Source organism: Siphateles boraxobius, unplaced genomic scaffold (genome assembly GCF_051911475.1).
Source record: "Siphateles boraxobius isolate OS27281-9 unplaced genomic scaffold, OSU_SipBor_1 41, whole genome shotgun sequence".
Classification (NCBI taxonomy): Eukaryota; Metazoa; Chordata; class Actinopteri; order Cypriniformes; family Leuciscidae; genus Siphateles; species Siphateles boraxobius.
The window spans coordinates 1760229-1778148 of NW_027509042.1; the positions used below are offsets into that span (position 1 = coordinate 1760229).

General features: G+C 34.7%; 1 protein-coding gene across 6 annotated transcripts in view; it reads left to right on the forward strand.

Annotated features, from left to right (window-relative positions):
* Positions 1-16576, forward strand: part of eya2 (EYA transcriptional coactivator and phosphatase 2) — a 38356-nt gene extending 21780 nt beyond the window's left edge. For 3 of the 6 annotated variants that reach the window (XM_077197704.1, XM_077197705.1, XM_077197707.1), the window contains exons 7-16: positions 465-645; positions 1864-2003; positions 2695-2778; positions 5959-6048; positions 8424-8482; positions 9683-9843; positions 10817-10931; positions 14601-14722; positions 14795-14895; positions 15719-16576. In XM_077197704.1, the coding sequence (XP_077053819.1) occupies positions 465-645; positions 1864-2003; positions 2695-2778; positions 5959-6048; positions 8424-8482; positions 9683-9843; positions 10817-10931; positions 14601-14722; positions 14795-14895; positions 15719-15799 (1134 nt within the window). In that variant the 3' untranslated portion in view covers positions 15800-16576. The remainder of the gene's footprint in view (positions 1-464; positions 646-1863; positions 2004-2694; positions 2779-5958; positions 6049-8423; positions 8483-9682; positions 9844-10816; positions 10932-14600; positions 14723-14794; positions 14896-15718) is intronic. The other 3 variants (XM_077197709.1, XM_077197708.1, XM_077197710.1) reach the window with 1 other exon arrangement.
* The last annotated feature ends 1344 nt before the right edge of the window (positions 16577-17920 follow it).

Genomic DNA, 17920 nt, shown 5'->3' on the forward strand with positions numbered 1-17920 from the left:
CTTTAATATCTGAAATCTGTTTAAATATCCGGATTTTGTCTCCCTATGTATGTTTACATGAAGTAGCAATGAAAAGTACTTCTGAAGAATTTATTATAATCATACTTACTGTATATTTCAACATTAGCTAATATTTATTAATTGAACTGAGCTGACATGAACTAACAATGAACAGTTGTATTTTTTATTAACAAAGATTAATAAATGTTGTAACAAATGTATTGCAAATTGTTAGTTAATGCATTAACTAATGTTAAGCAATGGGACTATTTTGTAAAGTATTAATGGAGTTATTTTGGTATATGAATTTTGTAATCAGACAACCATCAGTGAACCAGGAAACTGCCACAGTATCCGGTTTAGGTGGACTTAAATTAAAAAATGAGACATAAAACCAATAAAAAAAAGTAGTATATAGTTATCAGGTTATATAGATTATTCATTCATGTCATTCTCTCCATCAGGATTTCTCAACATATTCTAGCTACAGCCAAAGTCAATATTCTCCATACTACAACACACACTACAACAGCCCGTACATCACCAGCAGCAACATCACACCCTCTGCCATCACCACGGCGATACCCTATCAGCACACAGAGCATCCCGCTGTATCGACCAATCACAGCCCAGAATCCCACACAGGTGAGCCTTATGGTGAGAAACGATGAGGCTGCTTAACATACTATATTATATATTGGGGATACTTGTGATAATACTATTAAAAACATAGTAAGGAAAAAAATATGAAATGTATATATTGCTGCGTTAAAATCCAGATTTTTTATTATGTCTTTATTTACATGTAATTTAAGAATAATGGTCAATATATAGGGAATACTATTAAAAGTATTATGAAAAAGTTACATAAAATATGTAAAAAAAAAAAAAAAAAAACTTTAAATAAATTAAAAAAAACTTTCCAAGTTTCTTTGATATCCAGATTTTTGACTATATGTGATTTGAGTATAAAGCAAAGCTCAATATTTAGGGAATAAAAAATGGCACTTTCCAAAAAAAATCAAGTTGCATTAATATCAGGATTGTTGAGTATATGTCTCAATGTAATTTGAATATAAAGCAAAGTATGTTTCAATATGTTAAATAAATACTACAGAATATTAACATAACCAAATTGTATAACTGTATCATTTTAAAAAGGTTGCATTTGACATTATTATGCATAATGTGTTTCAGTATTTAATACAATATTGCTCATATTTGCTTTGCTATTCAGATATTTGGTTGTACAGTCAAACTAAAATCTATTCAGACACCTACAACATTTCTAACATTATCACTGTTTATTCGCTATCATTTTTAGACAATGGTAATAAAATATGACAAGAACTCAGTTGATATTTGACTGGTTTTGTCCATCTTCTGTTAGACTGTCACCGATGAATTATGTTGAATATCTGTCAGATGTTAAATTTAACAACACAATTAGATAATACCAGTTTAGCTCAACCAATCACCAAGCAATGCTTCATGTTGTTCAGTCTGTGGGGTAAAAAGGTGCATTAGCAATTAAAGAAAAAACACTTCAGCAAAACATGATCAGCTCAAAGTGTCTGAATACATTTTTGCTCCCAAATTTGTATACATTTTACTGGTAGTCACTATATGAAGAATTTTTGGGTATAATTTGTCACAGTTTACTTTATTTTGCTCTCCTCACTTACATAAATGAACTACAGTGTCCTGCACACACTAGTAAAAAATTCTGGTGTCTGAATAATTTTTTATTTGACTGTTTGTCTATATTTAAACAACGTCATCACGTACGTGTGTGTGTGCGTGTGTGTGTGTGTGTGTGTGTTCATGTGTGTGTGCGTGTGTGTACATGTGTGTGTGCACCAGCAGAGTACCACGCTCCCACGAGTCCTCCGACTCCAGGAAAGGATCAGGAAGGCGCTCCGGCGAGACGCAGTTCGGATGTGAAGCTCAGGGGCCGGAAACGGGCCAATGACCCCGGGCCCCCTCTGGACTCTGACATTGAGGTACAGATGCTGGCATTCACGGTGTCCCTTACACAACGTCTTTCATTAGCATTCCTGTGCTCCGCACCACAGGGACAACTTTCACATCCAACAGTCCAGTTGTGCAATGATGTCTGGCAACAACCTCATAACTCACAGGAATAGACAACGAGTTTAAAGGGACAGTTAGCCTTAAATGAATGTTTTATCATCATTTACTCACCCTTGTGTCGGTCCAAACCTGTATGACTTTCTTCAGGAGGGATTTTTAACAAGCCAAATGTCCAATCTGTCTTTTTCATACAATGGACTGATTACATTTTTTTTTAATAGCACAATAAAAGTTTAAAAACTCATCTCAAGTCATACATGCTTTGAACAACAGCAGACTGAAATAAATTTGTGTTTTCTTTGCTTTACAAAAAGCTCTCAAAATATAAAGAATAAAGTAATAAGTATTTTTAATTACCAGACAAAAAACTGTAAATATATTTCTGCACGACATGTAGTGTGACATGAGATATCGAGCGTTTGCCCTTAAGCTGTGAAATGTGGATGAACTGACTACAATTATCAGATGTTTTATCATAAACACAACATTGAGATATTATGCAGTGTTTTGGAGTAAATACTTCTCTTGACTAGTAAGCAGATTATATTTGTGCTCATGCTCATCGTGTGTGTGTGTGTGTGTGTGTGTGTGTGTGTGTAGAGAGTGTTTATTTGGGACCTGGATGAGACCATCATCATTTTCCACTCGCTCCTCACAGGGACATTTTCCACACGCTTCGGCAAGGTACAAACCAGTTCCTCCACTCGCACCACTTAACTTTACACTGCTTTACAAGACTATACTCTGTTTTATTAATTAATTAATTGAGTAAAATTGTATATGTATCTTTTAATGTGGTATGTGTAATTTTTTATAACAGTAATGGCATAAATCACAATATAGTTTTTTGGGCTGTTAATTCAACTCCAAAAAGGTTGTATATATTAAATAACAATGGAATGAGGAGATATATGTCATATTTGTGTGTGTGTGTGTATGTGTGTGTATATATATATATATATATATATATATATATATATAGCTCTTTATTTTTTTACAGTATTTTGTGTCAAATAAATAAATGCAGTCTTTATATATATATATATACACACACACATCTTGTTTATACACTGTGGGTCAGTAAGAAAGAAGCATTTATTTGTTATTTCATTTATTTATTATCAAAAGTACTGTAAAGAAAGAAATATTGTGGAAAAATTACATAAAATAATAAATAAAAAAAATCAGTATTCTTTGATGATTAAAAAGTTCAAAAGAACTGCATTTAAGTATTTGATCTATTTTCCCCAATTAATAAATATGGATCCACAGCTGTTTTAGAGTAAGAAACTAAATGCGGAAGAATGAAATGAACAGTGAAAGATATAATGAAGCTCCAGTCTTGTTATTTGGCCGCTCTGATATGATTGACGCCACATGAACTTCTACGCAATCTCCAGGCTGCTGATGAGGAAACAATGGTCATGTTTCTTTTTCTTGGCCCGCAATCTATTTTGAATTCCCACGATCCCTTGCGGATTTGACGTGACACATAAGAGACTCTGAGAATCGCCTGGCCGTCTCGAGAGCGCAGCTCTTTTGGATTTTCTTTTTGAGGACTGCAGAAATGTTACCGTGACTAATGTGTCTAATTTCAGATCCAGGAAAAAGACTCCAAAATAGCTTATTACTCGGGCAGGAATCCACTGGAGATACAAAAATAAAAGAAAACATCCATAAAAAACTCCAGTTAAAGAAGAACAAGTTTGATGTGTGTCATGACAAAGCTGCTTACCGTCTGACAAAGAGCCGCGATTGCATTGGCTCAGATTTCGCATCATTAAGTAACATGATATTTAACTCGCTTTTTCTTTTTATTCGTACTTTATGTCAAAGCCATAAGCCCATCACTGTAAACAGCCTGTTTGAGCTGATCGGCCCACAGCTAGACTCGACCTGAATATAAAAGCACTCTGAGTGTTGAAAGACACCCCTCTTCAAATGTGTTTTTTTAAGCTGAGGGGAATGTCAGAGGTTATTCGACATGTCATTTATCCTTGGTCAATATGTATACACACATAACTTAACATCTCAATGTGCACATAAAGTTGTGTTTTTTCCAGTCCAAATTATCACAATCATTTATGGCACACCCTCAAAAAAACAAACAAAAAAATACATGTATATATGTATATATAATAATTATAAATATATATAAATAAATAAATAAATTATTATATATATAAATTATATATATATATATATATATGTAAATATAAATAAATGAAGAATGAATAATTTTTATAATATATATAATGTATAATAATTTATATTATTATTAATATATAATTATAGATAGATAAATAAAAAATATGAATTTGTGTGTGCATGTATGTATATATATATATAAGTAAAATGAAGAATAAATTATTTTTATAATATATATAATAATTTATATTATTATTAAAACCACACGCATATATGGAAGTAAAATAATGACAAATGTTTTTGAAACAAAAAAGCGTGTTGAATTGCACTACTTGAGAAAATATATATTGCAAACCCTGCTTGAAAAAAAAAATTCAACATGGTTGTATATTTAAGCTGTGAATATTTCAATTCAAAACATTTCACACACGTTTTAATTAATAAAAATTCAATAATCCATATTCACCTTTCAGATTTCACTTCAAAATATTCATTCGGTTTAAAAATTCAACCTATAATATTCAACAGGCATTTTCGGTCCATTTTATTTCACTTTACAAATTCAGTGCTTCAAATTCAAACAGAAAATTCAACATTTCGTTAAGTATTTGTTGTGATAATCAGGACCAGTATATGTAAAAGCTGATAAAGACACAAAAGCTGTGTTTACAAAGTCTTCACAGTTAGTTTTGCACATGTAAGCAGCTTTCTCTACCGTGAAGGAGATTATAATGTTATTCCCCGATGCTGATGTATAGATAAAAGTTAAATCTGAGGTAGTAGACATATATTTCTCTCGGTTGTTTAGTTTCTTAACTTTATATTGTGGTGATGTGCTGCAGTTTTTCCCTCAATACGCCATTCTCCAGGATTCCCCTGCGGTCAGGACACTTAACGCTTAATGGACTAATACAGTAATAAAAAAGCCCAAACTCGCACCTTATTGGGGATGTAGGCTATACTAGATATAGGAACAGGCAAGTGGACTCAGAATATCAACAACGTTTCACACTGAGCGATTCCCAGTGAAATACTGGCATAAAGTTGACACTGGATATTCGACATTCGCACATTTAGGGACCGTCTCTAAAGTTACATACGACATTGCGACACATGTTCCTAACTTCAATAGCATTTGAAGAGAATGACTTATAGTGATAAAACCATATGTAAAGTGTTCATGTATGTGCATGCCAGGCATGATCCCTTCTGAAATGTTCATTGGTGGTACATCTATAATTCTGCGCTTGACTGCCACCTCTAATGAAGTCGTCCATTCATAGCGGTAGATTATGGGTTATTATCTTAATTAAAGCAGGACAAACTCGCAGCTCCTGTGGCTACAGCATTCGCCAACAATGATTAGGCGTAGAGGAAGACTGGTTTCACAGTTAATCTGACACTAACCTCTGGCTGACACCTGTAGCTTGATCAACTGCCAAACGTGGCATGTTAGCTAGTGGCGCACAATGACAGCTTATGTTAGCATGTGGCTTCAACTACAGAACGAAGAGAGAACAAGAGAGAAAGAGAAAAAGCTGTAGTTGGACATGTTTCTTATTAAAACCACAATGAGTGATCAGCATTCTTGTCAGACAAAAAACCTGTTGTACCGCACGCACCTATTCATAGTGAGCTAATATAATCATCACCTGTCACTCAAGTTCAAACCAGATATGAAAACTAATTTGACGTGCTCTTTATGTTTTGATCCAGGACTCCGGCAAGGCTGTTTCTCTGGGCTTGTGGATGGAGGAGATGATCTTCAACTTAGCCGATTCACGTCTGTTTTTCAACGATCTGGAGGTGAGCAAGCCCACTTGGGATTGTGAAAGCCAATGTGTCAGTTATAAAAACTTTTATAATGTAGGAAGAAAGAGAGCACAGAGTGGTATTAGACATAAAACTAGCACAAAAGTTCGTGGTCGGTGAAATATATTAAAAAAAATATATTTGCTGCAGACTGCTGTGATTGACCAATCAGAACCAAGTATTCCAGAGAGCCATGTTATAAACTTCTCTTATTGGTCTAAATCTGCACCTGTAAGAATTGTAGAACACCTGTCAATCCAGCTGAAATCTGATTGGCCCCTGCGCTGTCAATCATCGCTGATCTACGTCAATTCAACCCACGTAAACACCGCTCATTTAAAGACGTGCGTTTATTGCTTGTACGGCGCAAGATGCTCAGTTCAGTTGAATGATAAAGTCTGCGCTCTTTAACTTAACACTGTTGAAGCTACTTGACAAATACTTCTGCTAAAATGAGGCCGTGCGGTTTATCTTTTAAACAGGCGCGACTGGAGGACACGTTCGCTAGTCTACTATGGCAACGTTAGATTCCAGTCGCATTTATTTTAAATTTTTATTTCAGAATTATCGACAGGTAGAAAAGCTGAGGCATTTTGTTTATAATAAAAAATAAAGACTCTAACGTTATGTAGAGGTGTGTTAACATGTTTGGTTGAAAATAAATGTATAATTGTGATGAATAATTCACTGAAGTTTCAATCAACACATGAGCCAGAAAGAAAACAAACAGAGCAATGTCTCACGAGACAATTCCAGACGGTTAGTACCGCTGCACATTTTAATTATCATTAAACCTGATTGAATTTAAAACCACCTAAATTAAACCTGAATTTGATTATTGGAGGAAAACTCGACATCATCAGGTATTTTAATAAGAATCAAGTATATTGATAATGCAATGCTAATCGAAAAAGCCTTTATCAGAGTAGAATACTACAAAATGATGTATTTTTGCCTCAATTTGTAAAGTAATAAGAATCCTCATCAGATCATAAAAACTCAAATTCATGGCTGGTAAGAAATATTTATGACTGGTAAACTTTCAACAGCAAAGAAAAGTTAATTTAGGACATCAAAGTGTTTGTTCAACAGTCCTGATAATAAATGTAGAGTCAGTGTGTGAAAAGACCTCAGTTTGCCCTCTGCATGAAGAAAGGAGGGATTAGATTCTTTAAAAGCTTTCGAAGAGGCGGTGCAAAAAAAATGACAACATTTGAGTGCTTAAGTAGGGGTGTGTGGCCGCCACTGAAAAGAAGATTTGTCCCGGGGAGGAACAACAGCTCAGGGGTGGAGGTTTTAATCACAGCCCCTTCCCTCTTCTTCTGTTTTCCCTGTAATTGCCCTCAAATAGTCCAAGGAATCATTCAGCATTCAAATCTATTTGTCATCTGAGGAACAGAAAGATGCCGCGGGCGAAAAAACTGCACAGCTTAGAAGTACAAGCGTGATTGATGGCCTAACTTGCTCATTTAAAGCTTTAATTAATCAGAAAAAATGTAATTAATGTCTGGTAAGGATAGTAAGGATAAGCAGAATAGTTAAATATTTAGGATGGGTGATTTAATATCAGAGATAGCTGGTTGGAAAACAAATTTCATGCATAATCATAAATAATAAAATAGAAGAACATTGAAGAAGGAATCCAATCTGGCGACCAAATAGCAATTATAAAATAAATAAAAACTAGTACCATTTGGCAATGGCTCATATTTCCAACAGAAAATGTAGTAGATCTGCTTAAAGTGAAAAAATCTAGTTATAATTACAGTCATTTAAGAACAACTGAAGTCAGTGGGAGGTCTGAACTATGATAACATGAGGCAAATCTGTGAAAACAATAGGAGAGCATGAACGTCTTTTGTCAGTGCTAAAGGCTGAGTAATTGTTTTGCATTGATTAGCGTAATTCAGTTTGTAAGACTATGCGATTCCAAATCCTTATCAAATTTACATGTGTTATGTATCGCTAAATCAACACGGAGAAACACACTAGATGATTATCTCAAGGAAAGAGCAGATTTATACATCGAGCAGCGTAATTCGTGTATACTGGCAGTCGTACGCGTGAACTTGGCCAAGACAAAGGCTAATACACAGCGTTAATGAACGTATGATATCAGGTTGAGATGGCGAGGTTCTGTCTGCCATCTTTCTGATATTTTACCCTCCGGTGTTCAAGGCGCCTGCATGTCTTGTGTCGCTGTGGCCTGTTCCTGCTTTTTTGTTGTTGGTCTTTTTTAATATTTCAGTCTCGCTCGGCGTCGTTCCCCGAGGCTCGGCGGCGGGTTAACCTGTCTGTACACAGTTCATCACTTCACTCCACTGAAACATATACACCTCATGCATATCTGCTTTCCCTTCATTTCCCAGGAATGTGACCAAGTTCACATCGATGATGTGGCCTCGGATGACAATGGCCAGGACTTGAGGTAGAGTATGACTTTCCTTCATCTAGACAAGTGAGCATTTCTAATAAAATCCATATTATGTGCCATAAAGGGATCATTTTCTTCACATAATGCATGCTACTGACATGTTGAATATTAAAGGCTATTGGTTTTTATCATGGTTTCTCAATTTCTGCTTCCAGACTCTTTATGATGGACATTAATCACACGTTTAACAGCATGTCCACAGAATTATTGAAGTACAGTCCTCTAGAAAATGAAATTTCTTTCATTTCTTACTAACCCTCTTGTTCCAAACGATCTTGTTTCAATGAACAGTTTTCTTTTCAGTCTAATAATTTATTTACTATGAACTGATGCTTTATAAACATTCCATAAAGCTCCAAAAGTACAAAAACACTCAAAAAAGTTAAATAAAAGCAGTCTAAATTACTTAGTAAATAGGTTTTATTTATTTATTTGTTTGTGATTATTACTGAAAATATCGAATATTTTTCTTTTAATTTATTATGCACTGATGCTACATGAAAAAACAGCAGGAATATTTAAAAAAATCAAAAAGTACAAAAATACAACAACAAAAAAAAAAACAATAAAAGCAGTCTATATGATTTAGAAAAACATCTTTTATTTTAGTTAATTTTATAATCTTGTATAGATTTTTACTCAAAATATCGTATTTCAATTTACTGATTTTTAAAAATCTATTTATTCATGTACTGTGAACTGATACAATATGAAAAAGCAGCAGGAATATTTATTTTCAAAACGCTGCAAATGTACAAATACACTCCCCCAAAAAATACTTTAAAAGCAGTCTTAATGATTAAGTGAACATGTTTTATTTTAAAAAATATTCTATTGATTTTAACAAAAAATATCTCATATAGAAATATTCAATTTCCTGTTTTTTTTTTTCAATTTATTTATTTATTTACTAAGAAATTATGCTACATGAAAAAGCATCAGGATATTTCTTTAATTTCCTTTTGTGAAATGACATGGTGAGTAAATAATGACAGACTTCTCATAATGCTGTGCTGATATCCTGGTCATAAAACATTATAGTCTCTCATCCCAGTTTGGAGGCAGACCCTCGCCCTGATTCCAGACAATTCACGATGGATATGAATCTCACTTTTAGGAGCATGTTAGGAGATCTAATGTTTTGGTGTGTGTAGAGCGGATGTAAGCTGACCGTGTGTGTGTCTGGACTTGCAGCACGTATAACTTCGGCACAGATGGTTTCCAGAGTCCCGCAGGTGGAGGCACGCTCTGCTTGGGCTCCGGTGTTCACGGCGGGGTCGACTGGATGAGGAAACTCGCCTTCCGCTACCGGCGGGTCAAAGACATCTACAACACATACAAGAACAATGTAGGAGGTGAGAATAATGAGGGCTTGAAATGTCTATACTAAAACAGATAGTTCCTCTTCTGAAATCTGATTGGTTGAAACAGGTTGGAAGCCGTTGCTGTAACAGCACGTCAGTTGGTGTCTATAATAATGCATCAACTGCAAACATTGTACAGCCAGGCTAAAGGACTATTAGGGTTGAAAATTATAATAAAAAATAAAACAATAAAAGTAGCAGTAGTAACAATAATCATTTATATTATTCATTTTATTATTATTGACAACATTAATAATATCAAGAAATAATAATAATATTATTGTTAATAATTGTTGCAGAAATTAATATAGTTCAATAGCATTTTATTCTTAATGAGAGCAAAGTTAATATTAATATATCTGTTATTTAAATATGCTTATTTAATATAATATATATTTCATATTTGTAATATGTAGTTAAATATTTATTAATTTAAAGATGAATATTCAAATGGTTTATCGTTAAGGTAAAAATGTAAAAATAATATTTTTATTATGGATTTTTAGTTCTTTGAAATAACAAAAAATAATTGATGAAAGCATGGTAAAATGTTTTCAATGCACTTTTAATGTGACCTTCATATAACAAAAAGAAAAATTTATGAAATTTCTGATTTTAATAAAAAATCAATCAATCATTCAACCCCAGAACAAAAGTGCCTGTTGTTTTAGAAACAGCCAGTGATATATTGTACATTGGTTTCTTTTATCATATTACCGTTGTTGTTGTTGTTGTTGTTGTTGTTGTTGTTGTTGTTGTTGTTGTTGTTGTTGTTGTTGTTGTTGTTGTTGTTGTTGTTGTTGTATAAAAGGAGCGAGTCACTGAAGGCCGTGCACTACACTGATTTTATGTTCGACTTTGCTTTGTGCCAAACAACCCTGTAAAATCACTGCAATTCATTGGTCATGAGGCTTACAAAATTCAATTTATTTTGAAGTATTAAACTTCTGTTGGTAAATGTTAGGTTTGCTGGGCAGTCCGAAGCGGGAAGAGTGGCTTCAGCTGAGGCGGGAAATGGAGGTTTTGACTGATCTGTGGCTGACACAGGCACTGAAGGCCCTCGCTCTCATCAACTCCAGGTATAAAACAACAGCAGTTTGAGAAAGCAATAATCCGGGTTAAATAAACACGACATGTGAGTGCCGTAGAGTTTAAGAGCAGAAACTTTAAGTACTATTTTTCACAGCATGCCACAGATACTGGATCTGGAATATTCTTTTAACAATAGACTTATTTTACAGCAACTTACAGCAGTTTTGTGTCACTCAAACATAACAGGCTTGGCAAGCGTAGATCCTTGATTCAACTCGGAAGAAAGGTTAAGCTTTCCTTCATACCGTGTAGTGACCAGAACCTGTCAAGCTTCAAAAAAGAACCAAAAATCATCATAAATGTGGTCGATATTATGTGTAATGTCCGAAGCATAATACTGTGTTCGGAAAGCAAATGACGCATTCTACGGAGCCCCTAAAGGGACATGGTGATGGAAGAAAAAAAATATTTTGATGCTTTTGCATTCTCTCGCAATGATATAGTTGAGTAATTATATTCTGTTCAGCTTTATTATCCATACATAATTTTTTAGAAAAAACACATGCGAGTATCAAATATAATCATCAGGCTTCGGATTTAGTTTTATTGTTCATCTCTCACTCATCATTGTATTGCATTGCATTATATGTTTTAAAATGTAGCGCTGTGAGCATAAAACTAAGCATTTAAATATCAATTACTAAGACGTATTATTGGCAGATATAGACCACTGATATAGATACAGATATATGTGACCACTGATATTATTATCATTTTATGTAAGCATCAGGGAGCCTCTATCAATGTTTTGCGGGGTATTGAAATTGTTTTCGAATGCACACTCGCTTTTTACTTTCAGTTTTGAATTCGCGATCACGCGTACTCTGTGTTTTCACACATTTTACAAGATCAGATAATTGTCAATGACAACAGGATCTGTCGCTCACCAAATCCCCCGCCATCGTCCTGTCAGTCATCTCTTCTTAAGCCTTGTTTGTACTTTTTGTCAGGGAGAAGAAGTAAAGTACACACGTGACAGTGGCTGCGTCCTAAATCGCATACTCTCTTGAGTAGGTATTTATTTAAGTATTTACTTCACGACAACTAAAAAGTATGTTCTATATAGTATGAGTGTAATCTACACATACTACATTCACCATGTTGTCATTATCACGTGACCTAGTACCAGCATCAGTTGTGTCGCATTACCGCCATTTCACAAAACAAATCCTCTCCTGTTGCCTCATGGGATGGTAAAGTGTCCATCATCTGTACACTTCAGAATCTCCCCAGAACTAGTAGGTCATCCAGGTACTTTTTGTCTCCTCTTTTATGAGTACTGTGAATTCAGACATACTACTTTTGTAATGTGCAGTTTTTAGCCTATTATATAGAAGGGAAGTTTGTGATTTTGGATGCAGCCATTGTTTGTTTGTATTATACTTGACTTCACCAAACCCACACTACCAAAGAATCGGGTAAAACAGTAAACCTTTAGATTATTACTTGTGACATTAGAACAAAATATATAGAAATGAGAACATGTGTATAAAACTTAATTAGACAACAGTTTCTAATTTAATGAAACATTTTTCATAAAATTTCATGAAATGTTTATTAAACATGGACCTTTATTTTCCTTAAAAGGCATATTTTTTCTAGTATAGGCTCATTTTGTAAATGTAAGCTATTAATTTAGACAAGCTCAAACTGGGTGCATGTAAGATGGCGATACAGACGTACTCGGGCAGAATCGTCTCGAAGTCCAGCATCTTTGGAAGCGAAGCAAAGTTACAAAAAATTGCCATACACATACCACCGCGCAAATTGCCGCCTCAATACGCACAACCGCCTGCACCGCAGTGAAGTATTTTTTGTGGGGACGCAGCGAGTATAAACCAAGCTTTACTCTCGTCACGTGATACAGTGCCTAGTATAAGTGAACACACCCATGCTAAAGTTGACTGAAAAGAGGAATAAAAAATCATCTTTTGGAAATTGATCTCAATGCCTTAATTTAAAAAATGAGGAAAAATCCAACCTTTAAGGACACCAATTTTCTTTGTGAATGAATAATGTATCGTAAATAAATAAATGTTCTTCCTTAAAATACAGGTTGCATAAGTCAGGACACCCCTATGATATATTCCCATAGAGACAGCAGATTTTTATTTTTCAAGACCAGTTATTTCATGGATCCGGGATACTATGCATCCTGATAAAGCTCCCTTGGCCTTTGGAATTAAAATATCCCAAATCATCACATTTCCTTCACCATATGTAGAGATCGGCATGGGGCACTTTCCATAAGATCATCTCTCAATGCAAATCAAACCAGCTATTAGCCTAACTGAAATAACAACATCTCTACATATGGTGAAGGAAATGTGATGATTTGGGATATTTTAATTCCAAAGGCCAAGGGAACTTTATCAGGATGCATTAGTATCCCGGATCCATGAAATAACTGGTCTTGAAATATAAAAATCTGCTGTCTCTATGGGAATTTATATAGGGGTGTCCTGACTCATCCAGTATTTTAAGGAAGAACATTTATTTATTTATTTACGATACATTATTCATTCACAAAGAAAATTGGTGTCCGTAAAGGTTGGATTTTTCCTCATTTTTTAAATTAAAGGGCTAGTTCACCCAAAAATGAAAGGTCTGTCAGTAATTACTCTCCCTCATGTTGTTCAACCCCGTAAGACCTTCGTTCATCTTCAGAACACAAATTAAGATATTTTTGATTAAATCTGAGAGCTGGATCACTCCTCCATAGGCTTCTAAGGGATTGCAACTTGCCAGCCCCGAAAAGTTATTAAAGACATCGTTAAAATAGTCCAAGTGACTACAGTGACTCGATCTTAAGTTCATCAAGCGACGAGAATACTTTTTGTGCGCAAAAAAACTAAAATAACGACTTTATTTCAACTATTCATTTCCTTCTCTGTGGGCCTCGAGTCAGTTCACTAGTGTAATAGTGTAGTGTTTCTGTGTTGTACGTCACACGCATCACACACGACCAGCGTCGGCCAATAGTGAGCCTACGTGTGACGTACAACACAGAAGCTTACGCTATTATACTAGTGAACTCACTCGAGCACACGTGTGTTAAGGTCATCCATTCATTGGACAGGAATCAGAGCGGGACCGAGAGCACATCTTCCGCTGGGTCTCGGTCCTCTGCAAAAATGCTTGTCTCACTTAGTATTTTTGTCTTGTTTCCAGTCCAAATACATAAAAATTCTTAAATCAAGATGCATTTACTAGAAGAGTAAAATGACATAAGATATTATGTCCTGTTTTTTGGGGAAATAAATATAAAATAAGTGAGTTGATGCTTAAAAAAAGCAAAAATATCTGCCAATGGGGTAAGAACAACAATCTTAATTTAAACAGAAACAAGATTATTTTTCGGACCCCATTGGAAGATATAATTTAGCTTATTTTAAGCAAAAACTCATTTTTATTTATTTCCCCCAGAAAATAAGACTTAATATTTATCTAATCATTTTACTACTTTAGTAAATGCATCTTGATTTAAGAAATGTTTGATATTTGGACTGGAAACAAGACAAAAATACTAAGTAAGAAAAGCATTTTTTTTCTGCACAAAAGATCCGCACCAGGGGGGAAATGAACTTGAGTTCGATTCAGTCGAACCAAACAAACCAGATGTGAATACACCCTAAGACTCATCTTTCCTTTCTCAGACCCAACTGTGTGAACGTGATGGTCACCACCACACAGCTGATTCCAGCGCTCTCTAAAGTGCTTCTCTACGGCCTGGGAGGAGCGTTCCCCATCGAGAACATCTACAGCGCCACCAAAACAGGTCCGCTGCCTCTTTCACACAGCTTTCCTGATCTAGGAACAGACTTGTTAACGTGGTGTGTGTGTGTTCCAGGTAAAGAAAGCTGCTTCGAGCGCGTGACCCAGCGGTTCGGCCGGCGGGCCGTGTACGTGGTCGTGGGAGACGGCGTCGAGGAGGAGACGGTCGCCAAGAAGGTATGAAGGAATGAGTAATTATGGTGCAATTATTTTAATTATGGTTCTAGTAAATGGCCTTTTAGTATAATTGTACAAACGTCCACCTTCTGTTCGTGGTTCATGTGGTGAAATCTTTACTGATTTTTATAAAGTAAACATAAGAGTGACTTTCATATTGTTAGTAATATTTCAAGATGAACACTTTCTGGTCTGAAGCTACTTCGGTTTACTTGATTATTTATACATCATTTTTGAGAAAAAACAAATGTATCAAATATGATCATCAGGCTTTTGAGGAAGGTTTTTTGTTCAACTCTCAATCATCATTGTGTATTGCATTATAAACTACAGAGCTTTGATCACAACACTAAGCATTTAAACGTCATCTTACTAAGGCATATTATTGGCAGATATAGAGTGACAACTGATATTTATATCATGTTATGTACGTAAGTTTCTTATAGTGTTCTAAAGATCAGAATTCCATACTTTTTGGTCTTATAAACATCAACATCTGCACCAAATTGCATGTTTTTGCTCAGTTTGGACCTCGAGTTTGAGCTCCATATTTTCACTATATTAGCCTGATGCATTAAATATGATACTCAACAAAAACTATGTTGAGTATCTATGTTGAGTAAACTATGTCTTTGTTGTCTAAAGAACATTTGTCCAATAAATCTAATAACTTCACAAAATATGATATTTCTGACAAATATTTCAACTACCATTATATGTTTTAAAATAAAGTAATTGGTATTTCACCATATACTATATATATACATAAATTATAAAAAAAAAATTATGAATTTGAACTTGGTTTCTTTGTGTTGTCCTGCAGAAGAACATGCCGTTCTGGCGAGTGACGTGCCGGCCGGATCTGGAGGCGTTGAGTCATGCACTTGAGCTGGATTACCTCTAGAGGACAGCATCTGCTCCTCAGCCTCACACATGTGCGGTCCACAGGAATCACATGACCCAGACAAGAACTGCAGGACCAATCAGCAGGGAGCAGCAATCTGACTGGAAATATTTGCTTCAAATCAATCCAAGAAAAACACTTTTGTCTCTTTCTTGCTCTCCACCTGAGAGGCTCAGTTCTTTCATTCAATATCCTTTTCTTTACAACAACACTGCACTGAAAACCAAGCCCCATCGAAGATTTATTTTAAAAGGTCTGTGTTCGGAATAACATTATTATTATTATACCACTCATACTAGTTCTGCAGTATGCAGAATTAAGCAAAATTAAGATACATGCTATTGTACTAAAATTGCAGAAAAACTAACCCTCACTTTTTTATATGACTACACAGTACTGCATATCCAGCTATTTGAATTGAAAAACCTCTGAAGCGATTTAAAAGTGAACTAATCATCAAATCAGCGAAAATATTGTAGCACATTATAATGCTAAACTGGTACTAAAAGAAATGCCATTATTAACTTATGAATTTCAGTTTCTCCATCTTCTCTTCTTCCTGTGTCTGTGGAACATCATGTGGTTTGTTACTGGATGTATATTTGTTTCATGTTTCTTGTACCTTGCTGACGTTGATATATTACTGTATGTGCCGCTGATCCTCTGACCTGCATGTGCTCTTCACAACACCTGTTCTGTTCGCTATGATTTGTATATAAGGTCTTATTGTTGATTATTTCTGGGCTTATTATAATAGAATAAAGGTAAATTAATTCATTCTTAAGTCTCCTTTTTAAAGCTGCATTTGCCTTGTCTGGAAAATTGTTACTCAATTTTGATTTTACTGAAAGAAACATTTCTTATCAGTATCAATTTATACACACACACATACACAACTGTTGTCAACATTGATAATAATCAGAAATGTTTCTTGATCACCAAATCATCATATTAGAAGGATTTTGAAGGATCATGTGACACTGAAGACTGGAGTAATGATGATGAAACTTCAGCTTTTGATCACAGGAATAAATTACATTTGACTATATATTCACATAGAAATCAGATATTTTGAATTTGTAAAAAATATTTCACAATATTACTGTGTTTGCTGTATTTTGTATCAAATAGAAGCAGCCTTGATGAGCAGAAAATACTTAAAAACATTAAAAATCGTACCAATTTAAAACTTTTGAACGGTATATATACACTAGTTATATATGTATAATATATATATATATATATACACTAGTATGAGTTTTTCAAAAGTATGTGTGTGTGTGTATACTGTATATATTTTAAGTTTATATATATATATATATATATATATATATATATATATATATATATATATATAAACACACACACATATATATATGAATTATTTGTATAATACACCTGTATTATTTGTCACTGTCAAATACACTCTAGAGTATATACATATTAGATATAGATATTTATATAGAGTAAATCGAGTTTAATAACGGAAGAAATCAGGACAGGAGTCTCAGTGAACTGCAACAATACAAGCTCTGCTGCCATCTACTGGAACCCTACCTCAACTACCTTATCTAAAACAACACATTCTTCCATCTAGTTTATTTGTACAAGTACCTTTTTTCATGGCCCTTGACATTTTTACCAACAGTCTGCACATGTTTTTGTCATTGCAACTTTGCACCTTGAGTCTATGCCACATTACAACATGTGAAGAGACAAACCACCGAATACAATCTGCCCTAGATCAGAGTGGTGTGTATTCAACACACATTTGATCAGGTTCTGTTGACAGATCATACCTAATGCTCGTAAAGGAATGTTTGGATGAGTTTCTCCAGACCTTTGATTAAAGCCCTGTCGTGCCCTTGAGTGAGTTAGATCTGAGAGCAAATGTCAATGACTCCCAAGTTTGTTTTTCAGATGAAGGTGTAGCGGAGAGGTTATTCTGTTCTGGCCCATCACCATTATCCTATTATGATTCAAACCCGTAATTTTCTGTGTAATATCTGGCTTGAGTAACGTCTCGCTCTATAGAATAAACATTGCATAGAACACACCTGAACGTCAAAGCAAAAACATCTGATGAAGACGAGATGCTTAGTGGAAAGAGAGACTTCCTCC